The 20,605-nt window shown below is 53.5% G+C and overlaps 6 protein-coding genes across 6 annotated transcripts; 2 read left to right on the forward strand and 4 right to left on the reverse strand.

Annotated features, from left to right (window-relative positions):
- The first annotated feature begins 220 nt into the window (after positions 1-220).
- LY79DRAFT_601184 (MRG-domain-containing protein) lies at positions 221-4,099 on the forward strand. Its single transcript, XM_060561840.1, has 6 exons — positions 221-323; positions 390-1,082; positions 1,618-2,352; positions 3,204-3,475; positions 3,529-3,644; positions 3,692-4,099. The coding sequence occupies exons 2-6, from the start codon at positions 684-686 to the stop codon at positions 3,862-3,864; spliced, it is 1,695 nt and encodes a 564-aa protein (XP_060417479.1). The 5' UTR covers positions 221-323; positions 390-683; the 3' UTR covers positions 3,865-4,099.
- LY79DRAFT_543754 (ribosomal protein L30) lies at positions 4,100-5,147 on the reverse strand. The gene has a single exon (XM_060557072.1). The coding sequence runs from the start codon at positions 4,803-4,805 to the stop codon at positions 4,545-4,547; it is 261 nt and encodes an 86-aa protein (XP_060417480.1). The 5' UTR covers positions 4,806-5,147; the 3' UTR covers positions 4,100-4,544.
- Positions 5,148-7,361: 2,214 nt separating this feature from the next.
- On the reverse strand, positions 7,362-9,408 carry LY79DRAFT_587880 (CoA-ligase; the record flags this gene model as incomplete). Its single annotated transcript, XM_060560835.1, has 2 exons — positions 7,362-8,891; positions 8,950-9,408. The coding sequence occupies 2 exons, from the start codon at positions 9,406-9,408 to the stop codon at positions 7,362-7,364; spliced, it is 1,989 nt and encodes a 662-aa protein (XP_060417481.1).
- A 690-nt stretch (positions 9,409-10,098) lies between these two features.
- On the reverse strand, positions 10,099-11,620 carry LY79DRAFT_50049 (uncharacterized protein). The gene is made up of 2 exons (XM_060553358.1): positions 10,893-11,620; positions 10,099-10,843 (listed from the first exon to the last, which is right to left on the reverse strand). Exons 1-2 carry the CDS (start codon positions 11,510-11,512, stop codon positions 10,378-10,380), a joined length of 1,086 nt encoding a protein of 361 aa, XP_060417482.1. The 5' UTR covers positions 11,513-11,620; the 3' UTR covers positions 10,099-10,377.
- LY79DRAFT_49788 (uncharacterized protein) lies at positions 11,621-12,462 on the reverse strand. The gene has a single exon (XM_060553348.1). It carries the CDS (start codon positions 12,290-12,292, stop codon positions 11,729-11,731), a length of 564 nt encoding a protein of 187 aa, XP_060417483.1. The 5' UTR covers positions 12,293-12,462; the 3' UTR covers positions 11,621-11,728.
- A 2,637-nt stretch (positions 12,463-15,099) lies between these two features.
- On the forward strand, positions 15,100-17,017 carry LY79DRAFT_587881 (uncharacterized protein; the record flags this gene model as incomplete). Its single annotated transcript, XM_060560836.1, has 2 exons — positions 15,100-15,540; positions 15,989-17,017. 2 exons carry the CDS (start codon positions 15,100-15,102, stop codon positions 17,015-17,017), a joined length of 1,470 nt encoding a protein of 489 aa, XP_060417484.1.
- Positions 17,018-20,605: the final 3,588 nt, after the last annotated feature.

Here is a 20,605-nt window from a genome sequence, read left to right on the forward strand (position 1 = left end):
CGCGACTGACTTCTTGATATCCTCTCGAGCAGGAGCAAAAGGCAAGGGGTGTCTTTGGATGAGGTCTGTGTGTAGTGAATGGACTCCGTACTAGGTAAGTGTGAAAGTGTGAAAGTGTGGCGCTTGCTGGGGGCAGGCATGAGCGACGCGGTTTCCTGGCGGAACGCGTTAATGAGCCGCAGCAGAGTCGTGTTTCACTCCGTAGTAATAATTCCCACATCTTGCCATCTTCATCTCATTCCCCAACGACCACAACCTCAGGCGAAAGTTCCCCAACGACCGTACTGTTTGCCTAGAACTTTCAGCAAATTTTTTATCTCACTGTGAGACTGACTGTCTTTCCCTTCATACACGATGTTGTTCGAACCAGAAACTAATTTGATCTTCAGGTGCATACAGTGTTAGCGACCCACTCAGCACTGTGATCCGGATTGGTCAAGGTGCCTCAAGTGCTCACCATTCGCACTGTATTCCGCGACCACATCCCCTTAATATTTGTGCCAAATACACCCGGCGTTGGCTGTACCTTGCGTTACCGCGCACTGTCCGAGAATTTGACTTCGTTGCCCCTTTGGTCCATCAACTTCTCGACTGCATCTAAGCTGTCAGCGAGACCCGGGTGTCTGTATTCTCAACAGATCAATCGTATCGATCTCATTGCCTTCACGTTTGCACACTTGGTCATGGCACCCGCACGCCAACCAGCCCAGCCGTTCACCAAGGACGAGAAGGTTCTCTGCTTCCACGGTGAGATGCTGTATGAGGCCAAGATTCTCGACGTCCAGCCCGCCGATAGCGGCGAAGGCTTTCAGTACCGTATCCACTACAAGGGCTGGAAGAACACCTGGGACGACTGGGTTTCCATCGACCGCATCCGTAAGTTCACTGAGGAAAACAAGGAGCTGGCTAGCACCCTGCACGCCCAGATGAAGGACTTGCGACAGAAGAACAGCGCCAAAGCCCCCAAGAAGGGTCTTCGCGTCAACGGCACCGATTCGGCTCGTGGTAGTGAAGAGCGGACCTCGGGAGTCGCCGCCAATGGCCGGGGCCCTCGACGGGCACGAGACTTTGACCTTGAGCAGGTGAGTAGTGAAACACACGATTTTCTTCTGTTTTGCTTTCTGTTCTGCGTTTCTGCTGTTTCTTCCCCCCTATCCTCTGGTTGTCATTGTTCGGAGACCTGCAGTAGAAGCACGTTGTATATGTTCATCAAACAAACGGACACAAACAGGGGAGGGAGGATAAAGGACAAAAGGGGGTGAATAGCATCATCTAGAGTGGGGCCGTCGAGGCTCTAGTGCAGAGCTGCAGTATGACTAGCCTTCGCATCTTGCCATCTTATTCACCGCGGGGTAGTTGGGGGCTGTCCGATCGAAAGATGAAAACATTCCATGAGTTGGACGTCCTTCGAGGTACTACCACCTTGCTCACTCGAAAAGTTTGTCTGGCCGGGCCGCATCCGCAACATCTCACTTTTTCTCGCGTTCGATCACATCTCTCTGGCCGCCACAAGGTTCGCTTAACTAGCAACTCGCCGTCTTCGACTGGAAACTCACCGGCAATTTTATTTTCATCAGCACTTCTTGAGTTCTTTTTTTCGATTTCAAAAAACTCTAGACATCGCTCTCGTCAAAATCCATACCACCGACAAAGATGAGTACTTCGTACCAAGATTTCGACGGCCTAACTGGGGGCATTTACGAAAATCAACTCTCGGGAGAAAGTTACTTGGGCGGTGATGAAGAGGACGCAGTTCATGGGACGGGTAGCCAAGACATCAATGGATCTGGTGAACCGTTCGTCGAGGACGACGACAACGAAGACATCGATTGGGTAGCTCAGGTCAACCCGCGATGCTATCGCTTCGTTCTGACAGGTCTGGACGACTCTCCGTCTGCCGAGGAGGTTGAGAGACGATACGACGCTTTCTTACCTCAGTGGAATGAGATGAACTGGCAGACACCCCTCAGGGGTCCTCTCTCACCTTCTCTTTCGCCCAGAACCAATATTCAGTCAAGTCAGAACAGAGCTTTAAGCGTCATTAGCATCTCCAGTGACGAGAGCGAGTCCAGCGGTCTAGGAGTTCTCGACGACCTTGGTAGTGAAAGCAGCGAATGCAGCTCAAGCGTCGAGCTCCTCGGCGTATCACCTATCATGCCCATCAATGACACCAGCCAATACCGCGATGCCACGCCGAAAGATGGTCCCGACTGTAAGGGAAAAGAGCGAGACAGCTTCGAGCACCATCCTATCTCTATGCAAGATCTTCAAGATCAGAAGGATGTCAATCTTAAAAAAATCAAGCATATGTCTGCTGTGGTGGACTCAGTCGAGGAGCCTACACGAGAGAACGTCTGTTCGAGACGCAACAAGCGGCAGCGGGAGAACAGCGTTGAATTTCTCTTTGAGTTCCAACGCAATGTTCGACCAAGGCGACATTAAAGTATGTGTTGGTTCACCAGGCCAATACCAGCGTTTGCGGCTGGTGCCCCTACGTGGGCGGCCGCTTTGGCAAGAGCCACTATCTGCCGCCCCTGCCTTGAACAACCGGCTCGTCCTAGTTTCCTAGGCTTTGTCGGCAGCAAATTTCCTTTTCGCAACTTCATCCTGCTTCATCTGCATCATATTCCGACGATTTTTCCACGGCCAACACTCGCGTTTTCCCACGCCTCGATCTTCACTCTCGCTCAGGACACTTTTGGTTCCCTCCGCCCTCGCGAGACGCAGAACTGGCCGACATGACTTGTGTATCTCACAAACCCGAGCCAGCTAGTTCGGTGCGTCGACGACCCGGTAATGTGAAAGAGCTCACATGGGCGGAACCACGCCTTGCATCAGACTACCTGGTCACGGCACCCCCGCCATCTAGGCTCGGTACTACCAAGGGTGGCAGGCTATACTACAATGGTCGCTGCGAAAGGCCGGCCACAAATCGTAACAAAAGGCAACAGCCCACGCGCGTCAAGCCTCCTGCTCGTTTTCCACAGCTCAAGGAGGAAGAAAACATGGTAGTGAGTTTGCAAAAATACGGCATAGACAGATGCTGTCTGAATCGATCGTAGGCTGGCAAGCCGAATGACAACCGGAGGAAACAAACTTGGTCAATAAGCCCAGCGGCCTTGATCATGTTGCATTTTTTCATATATCTTTTTACCGCAAAGAGTTTGTCGTTCTTCGGGCAAGCACTAATCAAACATGAACAGGAGGATGGATTCCATGCACGCCCATCCATCAAGCTGCCTATTCCTGACCACATCAAGGCAATGCTTGTCGACGACTGGGAAAACATCACGAAGAATAACCAGCTGGTTCCGCTTCCCCATCCTCATCCCGTGGATGAGATTTTGAACGACTATCTCAACTATGAGCGTCCCAACCGAGAAGATGGCTCGGCAAATATGGACATTCTTGAAGAAGTCGTCGCTGGTCTTCGCGAATACTTTGAGAAGTCATTGAGCCGGATCCTTCTGTACCGGTATGTGACTGGCACGCTTGTTCAATGACTTGGTCCCGCTGATACGGTTGTAGGTTTGAGCGTCCTCAGTACCACGAGGTCCGTAAGATGTGGGAAAAGGCAGCGGAGAATGACAAGCACAAGTCCGTCTGCGACACGTACGGTCCGGAGCACTTGTGCCGTCTGATGGGTAAGTCTAGTCCACCAAGTAGTCTGCAGCGTTGCTAACCCGAACAGTATCCTTGCCCGAGCTCGTTGCCCAGACAAATATGGATCAACAGTCCGTTTCGCGTTTGCGTGAGGAGCTCTCAAAGCTTACCGTCTGGCTTGGCAAGAATGCGAAGAGTTACTTCGTCAGCGAGTACGAAACCCCTTCTCAGGAGTACATCGACAAGGCCCGGAGTTTCTAGGCAGCCAGGTCTAATCCTGAATCATCCTGAATCCGACGGTCCTTTTCCGATAAAAGACTGTAGGCTGTTTCAGCTCAATTTTTTTACGTCTTTTGCATCTCTCGGGATACACACTTGGAGGGCATGGAAGGACAACATTTCATTTTTGTACGGCCTGTTAGCATCGGGCTCTATTGACCAGTATGAAGGGTTGGGATAGATACATAATCAGAACTTTTTTTCTACAGAGCAGCCTCACGGTATATTTCCACTTGGGACCGGCGAGGGCGTTGGTCACGATTCTTTACACCTCTTACATGGCCATCCTTCGCGGCTCCGCGCCTAGGCAGGCTGTTATCAACACAACCAGCGGCCTCAAGGCCGACAAAACTGCTTATCACGGGCTTGAATCCGTCGACGTTGAGTGAGCTTTTATTTTATTCCGCGCAAACAGCCTTGCTTGCGTACGCCGTCGTACATTCTGCCATGATTTTGTACAAGTTTTGTTTTCGTGGTGATGGTATAGGTAATCGACCTTTTCCTCCCCAGTCCGTCACGGGGCTTTCCAATGCTAAAAGACAACCCCCTCTCTCCTATATGAATGCCGATGCGTGTCCATACACCATTTCTGTCCGTTTCCACCTTCTCAATTTCGAATTGTTCTCCCCCTTTCGCCTCGCAAAGCCCTCTAATGGCAAACTTCACCGTGCAACGGCCTTCTCGACGTAGAACCCGGGGTCCGGCCTCCGCAGCTCGCGCAGCTCGGGCTGGGTCATGGCGCGGTCGACCTCCTCGACGCGTACGAGCTCCTTGACCTTAAGGATCATACCGGCGAACTGGGGGCTGACGGGGTGGAAGACGGTCTGGGAGCGGCGGCGCAGGCCGAGGGCCTCGAGGACGCCGCGGGTGCTCTTGGGCAGGCCGATGGCGGAGCGGTGGAGGGTAATGCGGAAGAAGGACATGATGAGGCGTCTTGGATGCGGCTCTAGGGGGCGGTCTGACGGTAGAGGAGTTGTCCGGAGGTGAGAGGTGCTCGTGGCGATCGGTTTGCGCCGCGGTCGCGTTCGTTGGGTTTTCGTCTCGAGGAACTTGGTGATCGCTTCTACAAAGGGATGCTGTTAGCTCAGCTAAATCAATAAGCTTACAAATCCAATCAACATACAGCTGAGTCTCTTCCAAGATTCAGTTCGTCGGTGTCGCGATGCCGTGACGATTGGGCTTCAAGGAACCAACCTGCTCTCAAATAGCTTCTAAAGAGGTCTTGCGATCCAAAGGATCCAAAATTCAATGATCTTCAGGTTGCTGTTGGGATTTTGATGGCCCGTGCGCGGTTCACAGCGGAAGTTGCCGGATGTGTTCCGGATGTTATGTAGGCAGGTAGGGACGGATGGGTTCCGCTCTGAATTACCTACTCGCTTCGACCTCATCCGAGTAGCGGATGCTCACCAACCATACACACAAATTTAATAGTAGGACTGGATAAGCCGCCTGGAATCGGAGCTTTAGTTGGCTCAACCCTTGAAAGAGTATTTTACCCGGGCTTGCACGGAGACTCTCAAGACCCGCATGGTCTGAAAAGTCGAGTAATGCTCCATGCATAAGCATGGGCATTAGAATACAGCGCGAACAGGAACAAGAAGATTAAGATAGCCTGTTATCCATCACAGGGACGCGTGATTGGCGAACCCGATGGGCTTGGTCCCACGTCTTCCGTCGGATTCCCCAGCAAAAGAACAGTCATGTAGGGTCATCTTCGTTAGTTCACTGCGAAGTGGAACATTGAACCCCTGTTCAACAGCTCTACTTGCACATGACACCATTATTGCTGACTATCACTGAACATGACGGAGATGTTGAACCAGACGAGAACCAAGTGTAGACCGAGTCTTGCATTGTATAGACCCGCCTCTGTAAAAGCTTCGGCATTGATCAGAGACTGACTGACGATAATGTTTGTATTATACCCTGGTCTCAGTGTGTGTGTTGTGAAATTCTGGAGAGAATCATTACTAGTATAACGATACGCCACTAATTGGATGGGTCGCCTAAAGACAAAGGCAGGAGCGGAAAGAGATGAGGCCGATGCTATTATATATGTATGATTTTTATTTTTTTACGCCAACGTTTGGGTGCAGTTATACCACAACATACCGATGGAGTCTCCAGGGTTTTCACAGGTGGAGATACATGAGGGTTACGAAGATATCGACCAGTCTTTTGAAGTTTCCCCGAAACCGGCTCGATTATATATGCCGTCCCCCACAAAAAAAAACAAAAAAAAAGAAGCTTAGAGATCTATCTCTCTACAATGGTCGAAGCATTCTCTCCAGAGGTCTGTGTCATCCACATGCACTATGGCCTTTGGAAGACGAATAAACTTACAAGCTCTGAGGGATTTTGCCGGTTTGGAACGAAGGGGCTTGTGACCCACGAGCTCATTGAGGCCTGTGGCTAACGGCCTCGTGGAGAATGGCTCCTTATACACGCCTTGAGCGTGTATCGCAGCCCTGGGAGTGCAGAGGCCAAACCCAAAGCCATTCTACGCCGCAATCATTCATAGATGAAAGAAACTCGTATATTTCAGCAGCTCGCTATTCCCTAGTCCTTCTAAGGAGCGTTCAATAGTCTGGCATCAAGACAGCACCTTAGGTCAAACGCTGGAGTTTGAAGTACAAAACTGATGGGCTGGACAGTTTCAAGAGCACTGTATTGCTATGTAGTCGAGTTTCCAACTAATAGACACCTTGGAGCTTGCAGTATTTCATCCACTATTAAACTGGCATCTCGTAGTTGGACTGGGCCTCTTTGCTGTCACAACAAGCAGCTTCAATCCAAAACTGTGGAGTCAGAGCCCCCTCCCCCCCCCCCCCCCCCGGAAGAAGCCCATCATTGCCTGCGAGTTCATCCGCAGTTTTGCTCCCTTGCGAGGGACCGGGAAGGTGAGCTCCACACACCGTTACATGCTGGCCTGATAGCTATGTTTGGAAGACTTGGCTATGGCCATGACAAGAGGATGTGCTTCCCTGTCCTCCTCACACTGCTGATTGCACATTTCTAATGTTGAAATTCTCTTCTTGGCACTGTTAGGAGACGTGGTTTATCTTGCGCACGGGTCGCAGAACCCAATGACATCGTAGGAGCTCGGATATTTCCTGTTTGCTTTTTCACTTCAGGTCTGATTCAAATCATCGGGGGAAACAGTGGCGGCTAACAAGCGCAGACGCCGTTGGTGTCTCTGCTATGCAAATGGCAGGCGCCTGTGCAATTGTCCATAAAAAACTGCCGCATAGCCAAGACAAGGCATCATTCGTGACATCCCTGACAGTTTTGGAACAATAAACGGGCAAAACCATTAGTATATCCCGGAGGGACTACGCAGCACTACACGTATATAGCTTGTCGTACAAGACGCCATTTAGCACACCATCATCCCTCGCATGACGTTAAAATCATTTACTCCATTTCTATAGCCACATCCCGTGACAACCCTTAACCTTCCGCCGCTAACCCTTAACCCTTTACATCTGAACCTCCACTCTGCCCTCGGCGCCTGGCGGGCCGGAGCCGAGCTGGGGAAGGATGTAGGTAATGTCATCCCATGGGTGACGGTACAGACCAGTGCGCAGTCTCTTCTGGTCGAGGTAGTGGGCAATGAGACCGATGGAACGACCGAGAACGAACAGGCCGTTGAGGACACCCATCTTGAGGTAGTCCTCGGCCTCTTCGGAGGAGAAAGCGCCGCAGTTGCGCATGAGGTCGATGAAGCAGACAGCGATGCAGCCATCGACGTTGAGAATGAGGTTGTCCTTCTTCGAGGTGGTGACAGTCTCGACGGCCAGGGCGTAGTCGAGCAGCTTGTGAGAGGGGAACTTGGCCTTGACGTACTCCTTGACAAGCTCGACACGGAGATCGGGGTTGTTGCGGGATTTGACGCGGTGACCAATACCGGGGATGAGCTTGTTCGCCTTGCGCATGTTATCGACGAACTCACGGGGGCTCAGGCCCTTGTCAAAGGCCTTGGTGAACTCCTCAGCGGCGCCGTCAAGGGCACCACCAAAGCGGGAACCGATGGTCAACAGACCAGCAACGAGCGAGGAAATGAGGTCCTTGCCGGCACGGGTCGTGATGATGGTGTTCATGGCACCGGACACGGCAGGACCGTGGTCGGCAGTGAGCATGAGAACCATCTCAAGAAACTTGGAGGCGTAAGGGGGGAGGCGGCGACGGAACCACAGGAGGGACATGACACCGCCAATTCCAATCTCTTCCTTGAAAACGTCCGAGATGGGCATGCCAGCGTACAGGAGTTCCTGGCCACGGTCGTCGGAGATGGTGGAGATGAAGGCAGCGGGCTTACGAATGAGACCAAGCTCCTGGGCCCACGAGTAGTCAATGGGGATCTTGGGAACAACAGGCTCGGGCTGGGGCTTGATGGTGCCGTTCTTGACCAGGCTGTCGTAGAGAGCCTTAAGGACCTGGGGCATGTCCTCGAAAGTCTCGGGGACGTAGAAGCCAGCCTCCTTCATCTTCTCGTTCTTGGTCTTGGCCGTCTCCAGGGTGGAGTTGGCGAAAGCACCGGCGTGGCCGAACTGAACCTCAGTCTTGAACATGCTGGCACAGGTACCAATGGCCCAGGCAACGATGGGCTTGGTGATGACGCCGTCCTCGACGGCCTTGATGACCTTGTACTCCTCAACACCACCAACTTCACCGAGCAAGACAAGGATCTTGCAGTCGGGGTCGGCCTGGTACCTGAGCAAGTGGTCGATGAAGGTGGTTCCGGGGTATCTGTCACCGCCAATGGCAACACCCTCGTAGACACCGTCGGTGTTGTTGGCGATGATGTTGTTGAGTTCGTTGGACATGCCTCCAGACTTGGAGACGTAGCCGACCGAACCCTTGCGGTAGAGCTTGGAGGCAACAATGTTGTCCATCATACCACCAGTGTTACCGATCTTGAAGCAGCCAGGCTTGATGCCACCGACAGTGGCAGGGCCAATGATGGTGATGCCCTTCTGCTGGGCCTTGTGGGCGATCTCACGAGCACGCTAAATAGTCTGTCAGTGGACCGCTCGGACGAGCGAGGGGGCAGCGGGCAGGACTTACGCGCTCGGGGACACCCTCGGCAATGATGGCGATGGTCTTGATCTGGGGGAACTCCATCAGCTCCATGGTGGAGGAGTAGACACTTCGGGAAGAGGCGAAGTTGACGACGACGTCGACGTCGGGGTGCTTGGCCATGGCCTTGGGGACCTCTTGGTAGACGGGGAGGAGAGTCTCGCTAGTTCCCCAGTACATCTTGCTGACGAACTGACCACCGAAGGTGTAGATGATGCCGGCGACAGAGGGGGTCTTGCGCTTGCAGATGAAGTCAAAGTCCAGCATGCCCTGGACGGCACGGGGCTGCAGACCGTAGACGAAGCATCTGGTCTTGTCGTTGAACAGGGCATGTTCAGGGAGGGGGCTCAAAGGACGGCTGGGAGCAGTGAAGCGTGTGATGTTGTCGTTGGCAGACAGGCCGCTGGCTGCCTTGGCGCCGTTAGCGGGGGTGGTGGCCGAAGGCATTGTGAAGAAAGTCGAGCTTCGTCGGTGAGGAAGATCTCAACAAGGGAAGAAGAAAAGTCTGGCGAGGGGAAACAAGGTCAGCAAGCTTGTCGAAGCAGACAATGAAGACGCCAGAAGCAACAGAATAGATGTCTGCCCGCGAAGAGGAGGAAAGTGTCCAAGTGAGGATGGAGAGGTTAAAGGTGGAGGGGGAATAGGAGGAAGTTTAGTGTAAAACAGACTGAGTCGGAATTGTGGTGGGGAGGAGGTGAGATTTCAGGAGGGACTCGGAGGACGACGTTCGCAGGAAGCTGAAATCGTTGGATCTGCGAGGCTACTGCTCATCGGCAGCTGGGGACACCACCAGACATTAAGTGGACCGTGTAGCTGGCGTAGCCCCAGCTCCTTAAGGATACTTTTTTTCTTGGACATGCAGGCGGGTGTGGAAGTGAGACGTGGTATGTGCGGATTACGTTCGGATCGAGGCGTTGGAGGGGCAGGATTGACATGACCGGGGTGTGTGGTGTGGTGGTGGGTGGGATTCGGAGAACGACATCTGACTACTACTGACCTGGCAGCGTTATTGCTGTTTCTGGGGGGAAGGACTGGGAGCAGCAACGGACAACGGCAAAGTCCAACTTTCGTCTGACTATTGTCGACCTGACGAAAGGTTTCGTTCGTGAGGATGGAGGAAGGCAAGCTGGCAAGAGGAGGAAAAGAAGGAGGAAGGGAAGAAAAAGAGAGTCGAGGGTGCGAGGATCGGAGGAGAAGAAGAATGGAGTTCGACGTAGTAGTAAGTAGTTGAGGAGCGCCGCCAGGAGGGGGGGTGTGGGACGGGAAAGGTATCTTTCTCTCTCTCTCTCTGGTTGCTTTCTTCTTCTTTTCTTTCCTCTTCAGTCGCAATGAACAAGGGAGCGAGGAAGGGGGAGGAGAATAGACAGTGGGAACGAACGGTGTGCGGTACTTGGTGCGTCGGCGTATGTGAGAGAGTCAGAGAGTGCCCGGTTTCTGTGAGGTGATGGTGAGCAGGGATGATATTGTTGGTGTCCCAAGTGTCCGAGGGAGGATAGAAGTGACAGCAAAAGTCAAATTAGAGCCGGAGTCACGGAGTAGGTCGAGCGAGAGTCGAGACTTGGCCCAAGCACCACTGCTGCGTCGTCCAATTCCACGCCGAAAAAAAGGCCCAATCCCAATCTCAATCGCCAAGAATGTCTGGTCGCCAACAATGCCAGACAATGCCTTGCAGCGGGAGGAATAGGGCGGGCAGAATTGGCGGACCGACGACAGACACCGACAGACAAGACACACCTGGCAGTATGCTGCTTGTGGTATTAGTGGCGGGTGGTGGTGGTGGTAGTGGTGATTGTGTAGTGCGGTTTGGTGGTAGGCGAGGGCCGGGGATCCGACGGTACGGGCGATCTGTAGGTGTAGGTACCTTAGTAGCGTCGGGTCGGCGCTGCGACAGGTCAGGTACAAAGACCGGTGGGTTTCTGGCGGCGCAGTACCTAGCACACTCGCCGCCTACCTTACCCGCACGAAGAAATGGCGGGCAGGAATCCTTTTTTTTTTTTTTTTGTGCAAGTGAGACTTTTGGGTGGTGTGGGAATGGAGGGGGATGGGGAATGGAGACTTCCGTCATGCGGCGGCCGAAAGAGTTGGGGAAGTTCGGGCCCAATGGGGAGCTGTGATTGGCCGTGTTTTCGTTGAAGTGTTGAATGTTCAGAGGGCAGGGGAGAGGAAAGTCAATGGAAAAGGGAGGTGCGATGGGCGATGGGCGACCGGGGCTGCCATGGCAGAGCAGCAAAAGCGAACAAACAAGCGGCAGCAATATGACAAGGTACCGGGAGGGTGCTGGACCCTTGGACTTGCCCCGCTTGTTTTCTGGCGGACCGTCACGTACCCGGTGCCTGTGTTCGTACTCTGTACGGATACATATCGGCGATTCGCACCCACCCGCATGTTGGACTCGGACCGGGCACCGAGACAGACTTGCACAGGGAGCCCGGTAGTACTTTGCAAGGCGCCCCCAAGTGCCTGATTCAATGTTGGACTTAAGCTCAGGCCCTGGACCAGCTCGAGTGTACAGTAGCAACTCAGCACTGAACAGAGGGGAAGCATGGGGCATGGGCCATGGGAGGATCAGGGTAGGTAGGCATAGAGCTCCTTATACCTATCTGCAATAGGCATGGACCGGTGTCCGGTCTGTCCGCAATGGTGCCTGTACCCGTGTGGGCTGCGTACCTGCACGAGCCCTACACTACCTCCCGTCTCACCTCTCCCTCTCAATCAGGTAATGCACCTACCTACCGGTTGGGTAGTGCACGGGTACGGCGAGATAGGGTCAGGCGAAAGCAAGCTCCATCTCCCACAAATCCATAAGCCAGTCCTTGAATGGCACCGGCGACTTTACACCCAACTCTATCGAGGACTGCCGTCGAATCGCAGAGAGACGACGGGTACCGCAGTGTTCGGGTGTTGCTCTCCACCCCGACCAGTCCAAGTTGAGATCAACCCGCGCTGGCTGGCGCTTGACCGCAACAATAGTCGGGAGGAGGCGCGTGCCAGGCCAGCCATGGCTAACCTTAGACCGCCCTTTAGCTTCGTCGCAACGCAACCCGACCTGCGCTTGCAGCATGGTACTGCCTGCAGTACACACGGCACGCCAGCCGACGACCGCAACCTTTCTGTTTGACCGCATCTCTGGTCTCTGATCCAGCCCAATGGCCTCGGACTGGATTGTTAAGGGAGGATCGCCGCGCCAGCTTTGCCGCTCAGCCAGGTCACCGACACAGTAACCATTCTCGACACCCGCCCGACGCCAATCCATCGTACCAGCTAGCTGTCTTGGGCGGGGGGCGAGGCGGTCACTTGAATAGCCTCCTTCCCCGTACAGCACCGCATCCATCAGTCAGTTAGCGAGGTATTTTGGGCGTATGGGTTGTATGCGCATGCGTGTAATGTGTGTGTGTCATGTGTGCGTGTGTGTCATGTGTGCGTGTGTGTCTGAGTGAGGAGCTTAGGCTGGCAGCCACTTAAAATGATGCGTCAAGGAAAGCGAGATCGATACGCGCTCCCGAGATCGAAAATACAGCATAGCGAGAAAGAGAGAAGAGGCGGCGCAGCAATGCGACGATAAGTCCAACTGCGAAGCGCGCAGCGAAGCAACAACGGCCGAAACAAACGACGGCCGAGATGAGGCCTGAGTCCCGAGGGCTCGCGGACATGGTAGAGTCGACGGGCATATCGTCACCCATGCTCTCGCATACCCCGAAACCCGGCTTGCCGCATCCCACCTCCGCCGGTTTTCGGGCCTCCCCAATCATCACTCCGCCGACCACCGGGCATTGCGCTCCTCGCTTGAGGGATCCCGATGGGCCACCACACCCTCACTCGCACCTTCACACGGAGCGCGCATCGTGGACAGCTCCTCCACGGCTTGCCGTGTCTACTTGAGAGTGGCATGGCATACGAGAGTGAGGCTTCAAGACCCTGTTCGTCCGGGATGCGCTTCATTTACCCATGCCTCTTCGTTTTTCGGAGTGAAGAAATCCCCGCCCCCATCCAATCGCCATGTGCAGTAAAGGGTCGCAGTCCCGTCTGACTGCAGTTCAACGTCTCACTTGAGATTGATGATGACTGTGCTTTTGACCGTCCCAATTCCCATTTCCAGCGCCATGGCTAAGCGCCAGTCAATGCCCGGTTCCTTGACTGGTACCAATTGGGATCTGACATCCGGCACACCGTCCGTTGTCCCACGACAAGATTGAGAAACGTCCGAAGTCCAAGTCATCCCGCGACTCTTGAACCCGGACGGACTTGGATCACCGGAAACCTGTCCCCCCGCGTTAGACGCGCCGCCGGCGCAAAAGCAATGGTTCCAGGAGCACCTGTGTGACTGACCCGTCGCCTGCGTGATTCCACTCGGACAAGGAAGAGGAACAGACCCAACCCACGGAGATTAAGGTAAGGAATCATCTGGAAGCAGAGGGGATTGGAGCGATTGCGGTGCACGGCGGCAGCGATAGTCGCATTTACCGCTACCGCACAGCATGGCACCGAACCAAACCCGCAATGCCCGCAAGCTCCATCTTTTCTACATCGCAGCGGCTTCCGTTCGGTTGCTCTGCCCAAGAGTCTCTCCTCACCTAGCCTTGGATGCCAACGTGCCCCAGGTAGGTCGAGGTTGGTCGGTCGGAGGGCGCGGTTTCCGGCGGACAAGAGATCCGAAGAGGAGGATGGAGAACAAAATACGACACCCTAGTCCAACACTTTGCTGGCCGCCAAAATGGCGTCGCCCAGGGGAAATCCATACTTAAAAAAAAAAAAAAAAAAAAAGGAGACTGTGTGTGTATCTGCCCATTTCTTCAAGTCTCGCCCTCCCCCAGAAAGAGTGAGTCGAGTGAGTGACTTTGAAAAAGGAACCAGGTCCACTTAAACCTCTCAACAACCAGTGCCTGTCTCTTTCCCGCCAGACAATTTTTTCCCCTCTTGCCATCCGTTGCTGGCTTGCCCCCCTCCGCCATTCCTTCTAATTCCAATCTCACGCGATAACTTCGCCGAGGTGCAGCTCAGAAATCAAGACAAAAGAGAACAGGTAAGTGGCACAGGTATAGGCACTTGCCTATCCCTTTCCTTTCCCAACTCTTCCCAATTGCCCTGTGTTTTTCTTTTGCTTTTTCGTTTTCCTTGGTGGTCGTTTCATTTCGCCCAACCTACCCCCCATCCCCAAAAATCCAAACCCCTCCCCCCTCCAGAAAAACGGAAAGCAGGGGCAAGAGCTTTGGGATTCCCACAGGCCGCCTTCCTGCATGTACCGTCTGTCTCTCTTCCACTCTCACACATACACACGCCCCAAAACTTTTTGGCGTGGTCCCTTAGCTCCCTCAAAGTGAATCCACCGGTTTCTTAGCACCCACACCCCCAGTCGGTACCTGGGCGCGCTTCGCTGCCCCACGGTGTACCTCACGTCCTTCCCCCCCTCCATTTCCCCTTCGGACCGCACCCCCCCCCCCCCCCCCCCCTCTCCCAACTCACCAAGCACTCCCAGTCCCCCTCCTTGCTCTCCCAGCAACAAATAATCCCTGGGAGCTTCGACGGTCCAAAATTTTGTGAAAGGCTGACGATCTTCTCCCTCCCACAAGCTCGCTCTTCCCACTCTAGTTCCTCCCCTCAATCCATACTTCTCTTCCAACGTCGCCGCTTCTTTCTTCCCTCTCTCACCGCTCGACTTTGACTCCCGACTCCGACCTCGACTCGACTCCGATTCCTGACATTCACTTGATTTCAGGATCCTCATCAACCTCGTCCCCAGACTTCGACTTCGTTGCCTGGCTGCTCCATCGCCTTCTCTCGGTATGTCGTCGTCCTTCCTCCCAGTTTGCTGCTTGCTTGCTCGCTGCCCAAACTCGAGTGTCGTGCCCCCCGTCCTTGCCAGCTGGGGCCCCTCTCCCAGCCCCAAGCTCGACTCTAGCACATCGTGTGTGTTCCGCTTGCGGGTGACACTTGCTCCCCTCAAAGCTCATGCCTCAGCTCAGCTTCGATAACTCTTGCTGACGGCAGCAATCCCCTCTCGTTTCCGGCAGCCACACAAACTCGCATTGTTTTCCCAAAGCCATTTGCTGACATCTTCATCCCCCCAATCCAGGCCCAACCAAGTAAAGCAAAAGGATCACCAAAGAAAACTCACCACTTTCTTACCTGAACACCGCCAGAATGTCCGCCAAGTCCATCCTCGAGGCAGACGGCAAGGCCATCCTCAACTACCACCTCACCCGCGCTCCTGTCATCAAGCCCACTCCCCTCCCCGTTCCCACCAAGCACAACCCTCCCCCCAGGCTGTGCTCGCTGCACTTCCCTGAGGATGCCAACGTTGAGGATGTCCTCAACCAGGCCGAGGTTACCTACCCCTGGGTTCTCCAGCCAGGCGTTAAGTTTGTTGCCAAGCCCGATCAATTGATCAAGCGCCGTGGCAAGAGCGGTCTTCTGGCCCTCAACAAGACCTGGGCTGAGGCTCGCGCCTGGATCGCCGAGCGTGCTGGCAAGGAGGTCAAGGTCGAGACCGTGAACGGTGTTCTGCGCCAGTTCCTCGTCGAGCCCTTCGTTCCTCACCCCCAAGACACCGAGTACTACATCAACATCATGTCCGTCAGAGATGTAAGTTGCCGCTAGTCTCCCCAAACTTTCGTCTTGATCGCCCGCAGCCTATGGCGGATTCTCGTTGCTTCATTCGTTGTCTGGGTAGATGGCGGGGAGGCAGTCCATCAATGAGTCGTGTGAATGTTCAAGCACACTGCACACTGCAAAGTGAGACTCTTTGGCGGTTGAAAGTGAGAAAATCAGGAAACACTTCATTTGGCAACCTTGGAAGGAATGCTCATGCTTTATGGCATTCCCTATCAATGGGTCAAATAAGTGGATTCCGGTCACTGGACTGCCTCTTCCGGTAATGTTCTCCCGAGCCGGACGAACGGATGCCACGAAACGCGGCCAGTGGCCCGTCCACCCATGCCCCTTTCAAAAGCCCCATATGCACGCGGCAACCATTTGCATGGCATCCCAATCTGATTTAAGAAACATCGATGCTAATCGTGCAAAACGACAGGGCGACTGGATTCTCTTCACCCACGAGGGTGGTGTTGATGTCGGTGATGTCGATGCCAAGGCCGAGAAGCTCTTGATCCCCGTTGACCTCTCACAATACCCTTCCAACGACGAGATCGCCGCGACTCTGTTGAAGAAGGTCCCCAAGGGTGTTCACAATGTTCTGGTTGACTTCATCAGCCGGCTGTACGCCGTCTACGTTGAGTGTCAGTTCACCTACCTTGAGATCAACCCCCTCGTTGTTATCCCCAACGAGGACGCCACCTCCGCCTCCGTGCACTTCCTGGATCTTGCTGCCAAGCTTGACCAGACTGCCGACTTCGAGTGTGGTGTCAAGTGGGCCATCGCTCGCTCTCCCGCCGCTCTTGGTCTGACCAACGTTGCGTCTTCCAATGGTGAGAAGGTGAACATTGACGCTGGCCCGCCGATGGAGTTCCCCGCTCCCTTCGGTCGTGAGCTCACTAAGGAGGAGGCTTACATTGCCGACCTTGACGCGAAGACCGGTGCCTCTCTCAAGCTCACCGTCCTCAACCCCAACGGCCGTATCTGGACTCTGGTTGCCGGTGGCGGTGCTTCCGTCGTCTACGCTGATGCTATTGCCTCCGCTGGCTTCGCGGACGAGCTCGCCAACTACGGAGAGTACTCTGGTGCTCCCACTGAGTCCCAGACCTACCACTACGCCCGCACCGTGCTCGACCTCATGCTCCGCGCTCCCATGAGCGACGCGGGCAAGGTTCTGTTCATCGGTGGTGGTATTGCCAACTTCACCAACGTTGCTAGCACATTCAAGGGTGTCATTCGCGCCCTTCGCGACTACGCCTCGCAGCTTAACGAGCACAAAGTTCAGATCTGGGTCCGTCGTGCCGGCCCTAACTACCAGGAGGGTCTCAAGAACATGAAGGCCGCCACTCAAGAACTTGGTCTGAACGCCAAGATCTTCGGCCCAGAGATGCACGTCTCTGGCATTGTGCCTCTGGCTCTCGTCCCCGGCAGGTGGGAGGCCAGCGGTGCTGAGGAGTTCAGGGGTTAAACTGTTTAAATGGAATGAAATCTGCAGTGGACGCGGGGAAGCTGGTCGGGTATCATGGGTTAGACGAAAGGAAGTTTTGCCTAGTGCTTGAGACGGCATCTTGCCCACTTTCTTGTACGCTTGCAAGTTAACGGTGTTTATGACGGCTGGTGCACAATGCTCTTGACAGGAGGGTCGAGGGCCGGGTCCTTGTATCGTATGTATGGAGGGCATGGTCGACGATCAGATGAGCAAATAATTAGACGCTCTGTAATGTGATCTTGGCCGGAGTTTCAATATCTGTGTTTGATACTGCGATATTTGTGCTGTGTACCTGACGTACCTCGTAACTATCAGTACTTACCACTGCGTCACATTTGATAGACAGATGATCAAACAGCCGCTAGATGATCGCCGCCGTCCGCCCCTGGAAGCTTCCCTGCCAACGAACACCAACAACAAGACAATAGCGAACACTGACGCCTGTCCAGTCGACAGGTAATCCAATCCATGGTATATGCCTGTCAGCCGTTCTGGAAGTACAGGGCTATTGACACTGTCAGGATATACTCAGATCGAAGGCTTTGCTGTGCTGTCCAAGTGCCCAAGCACGAACGCCTGATGATTTGTGACAGCTCAGATGGCAGCAGCCACGAGAATTGTAGAGAGAATTGAACGGTTTCTAAACTTGTTAACGTTTGTTCTGTCATCAAGCTTGACCTGATGTATATGATCAAAGGGGGCTTACGCAACCTGCTTTCAGTTAGGATGATCTATGCGCCTTTGATGTTTGCCAGTGCCTATTGATCTATCTAGTGGTAAGTAACCCCCCTCTTTGTATGTAGGTGATGTTTTCTGTAATAGCTTTGGAGCAAAGCAACAGTTTCAGGTCTTCTCTACTCTGGCAATGCCTGCTGATTTCTTGTGCCCATGCGAGCCTTCCCGACTAGCGGAAAGGAACCATAGTTAGGAAAACGGGCTGGCTCCATCAATTTACTCCTATTCGTCGTGTTCTTCTCACACGCTTCCGTCAGTTCTTTGGAATGGGCAGCTATGGCACAGCGGTGAGCTAGACTAACCTTGCCACACCAGTGAATATCAGGATGAATACCGACAACGAATTCAACACTTATACAATGCAATGCAATATACAAGACTCAAGTTCACCAGGATAATCACGGCTATAAGCCGATGAACGCTAGTCTTGGAGGATGCTGTGCTGAAATCAACCTAGCCGCTTAACCCTGCCGATAGCTTCGTCTGACTGGGCCTCTGCCTCGAAGTTAACTAGGATGGCGATCAAAGATGTGTCCGAGAAATTGAAGGTCGGGTTGCGCGTGAGTTGGCCTCTTGTTTTCTGGCTATCCTATATCAACCCCTGAATTGGCAGTCTTCCATCGTAAAGACACGAACGATCCATGTATATCTGCAAGATATGTTGATACTATGCCTATATGATCGTTGCGTACTGGCCGCACCCATATGTGGCTCGTCTGCTGCCTGCGATCCAGCCAAGCTGGAGTATGTAAGATCTCAGCAAGACAAAAGAGAAAATAAGAATCACCCCTAAGAGAGAAGGTTAAAAAGTACTCTGTAGCTACCACAGGCCTAATACGTGGTTCAAGTTCCATCGTTCCTGGAACGACTTGACTGTGCAAAACGAACTCTGATGCATCCATTTCGTCGATATATCATCACATATTATCGCATACTTCATGAAGATTACGTGGTCTCTGGAGGCCTGGCACGATGTACAGACAAAGGTTCATCGTATGGATGTTTCTTGTGGTAAACTAGCCTTCGCCGACGGCGTCATGTCCACCAGCGCGAAGCGAGCGCCCGCTCGAAAACGCGGAGTGATAATATGGTGAAGGAGTGGCCAAGGCACAGAGCAATCCACGGACGGTCACCATAGGGAAGGCTTGTAGGCCTTGGCAGCACGATTAATAATCATAACTTAAGCGTGGTGTGAGGCCCAAGTGAAGTTATTCGGGGGGGTGGTGGGGGGCGCTGACTCCGGAACACGGCAACCAGGTAATATCCCATGCGACTCTGGCAGAGAGTAACGGCGGCAGTGACGGCACATCCACAGGAAGAACACTCACACACAGAACAATAAACCAAACCATGCTTGGACCCGACTAGGCGGAGACTTGGCGGGGGAGAGCGACGGTTGCTGCTGATTGAAGTCTGTTAGTGGCTGAAGTGCGACGTGGAATGCAGACAGGGCTGGTAGTGTGAGCCAGTGTCCGGAATGCGGCAATTGAATAGCCACCTGAGATGGCACCTCATGGGTTGGAGAGGGCCGGAGGTACGCAACCATGGGAATGTGGCCAAGCCAGCGACCCCAGATCTAACAACGGCTACATGATTGTGATGAGTTGGTTTTCTGAGGCTGTTGGTCCGAGAACACATTGTTCCAGCAATCTCCACAAGGGTATCCGTTTAGGCGTGCTTTTCGACTGATAGTAGCTCGTAGATCAGCTTTGGCGATGTAGAACCTTAACCAATCACGGTTACGAAAGGGGCTGTGCTCGGATTCGGCAATGAGCGAGACTCTCGGTGCAGCAACCGTTTGACCGGCCCGACAATGCAACGGTGCTCTTCTTGCCAAAATGTAGAAACCAGTTTAAGCCAAGATTTGCTAGTCGGCAACCGAGCTGCGGTTATTATATTGGCTCTTGGATAGAAGCTAGACGGACAGGACGGGATACAGAGATCGCGACAATGCGTTTGACGTGAACACAATAGGTGCGCCTTCGGAGCCGATGATGGCACGGAAGCAAGATGCCGGACGGGGCCGTGTCAACCGGCCCGTAGAGGAGGGAAATGTCTCCCTCCCGTGTAGCCGCCAAGACGAGCTGGGGAGAACTTAGAAGACCGTTGGTCGATCTGTACTCCGTAAAGGAAAGTTATACTTATGGGGGCAAGCTAGGGGACACTAGTCTATCGCAATCAAGCAATTGCGGACAATAAAATTCAAGAGCCAATACCCTGTCATCCAGCCGAAATACGGTGTGATTGATGGCCAGTGCAATCTTTTAGACCCCGCCGGGAAAAGTCAGTCACGAGATAGAAGTGAACGCAGAGGAATGCGGCTTCAGTGTTAAAATTGGGACCTTGCAGGGGACGGAGACCAAAGAAGGGGAGGAGAGTCGATACCTAGGTGCTAGGTAGTCTCAAATGCAAAAAAAAGAGGAAGAGAAAAAGCGACGTTTCCCCTCGTTCAACCAAAACGGTCGATCGGCACGCAGGAACGACACGCAGCGACGTAGACCACGTATGGCAGCGCGGATTTGTAGTTTAGCGCAAGAAAGCATTGAAAAATGAATAACTGGGAAAAAAAGAAGAAGAAAAAAAAAAAAAAGGACGGACCATGGGAAACCCATTTACGAATCGTCGTCTTCTTCTTCTTCCTGACTGGGTACTGCTCTACACGCTTGGCCCCATTGTGTCAAGTCAATCGACAACATCCCATGCCAGTTTGGGCTGCTGTCAGGCTCGCTTGTTTAATAGTGCGACGGACAAAGGAGCAAGCTATTAGAAGCCTGACAGAGGTAGAATCAGCCAAAATGGTTCGCATCACGGTTCCGAGGAGTCCAGTCACGA

The sequence above is a fragment of the Colletotrichum navitas genome (genome assembly GCF_030913465.1).
Source record: "Colletotrichum navitas strain CBS 125086 chromosome Unknown LY79scaffold_11, whole genome shotgun sequence".
Taxonomy (NCBI): domain Eukaryota; kingdom Fungi; phylum Ascomycota; class Sordariomycetes; order Glomerellales; family Glomerellaceae; genus Colletotrichum; species Colletotrichum navitas.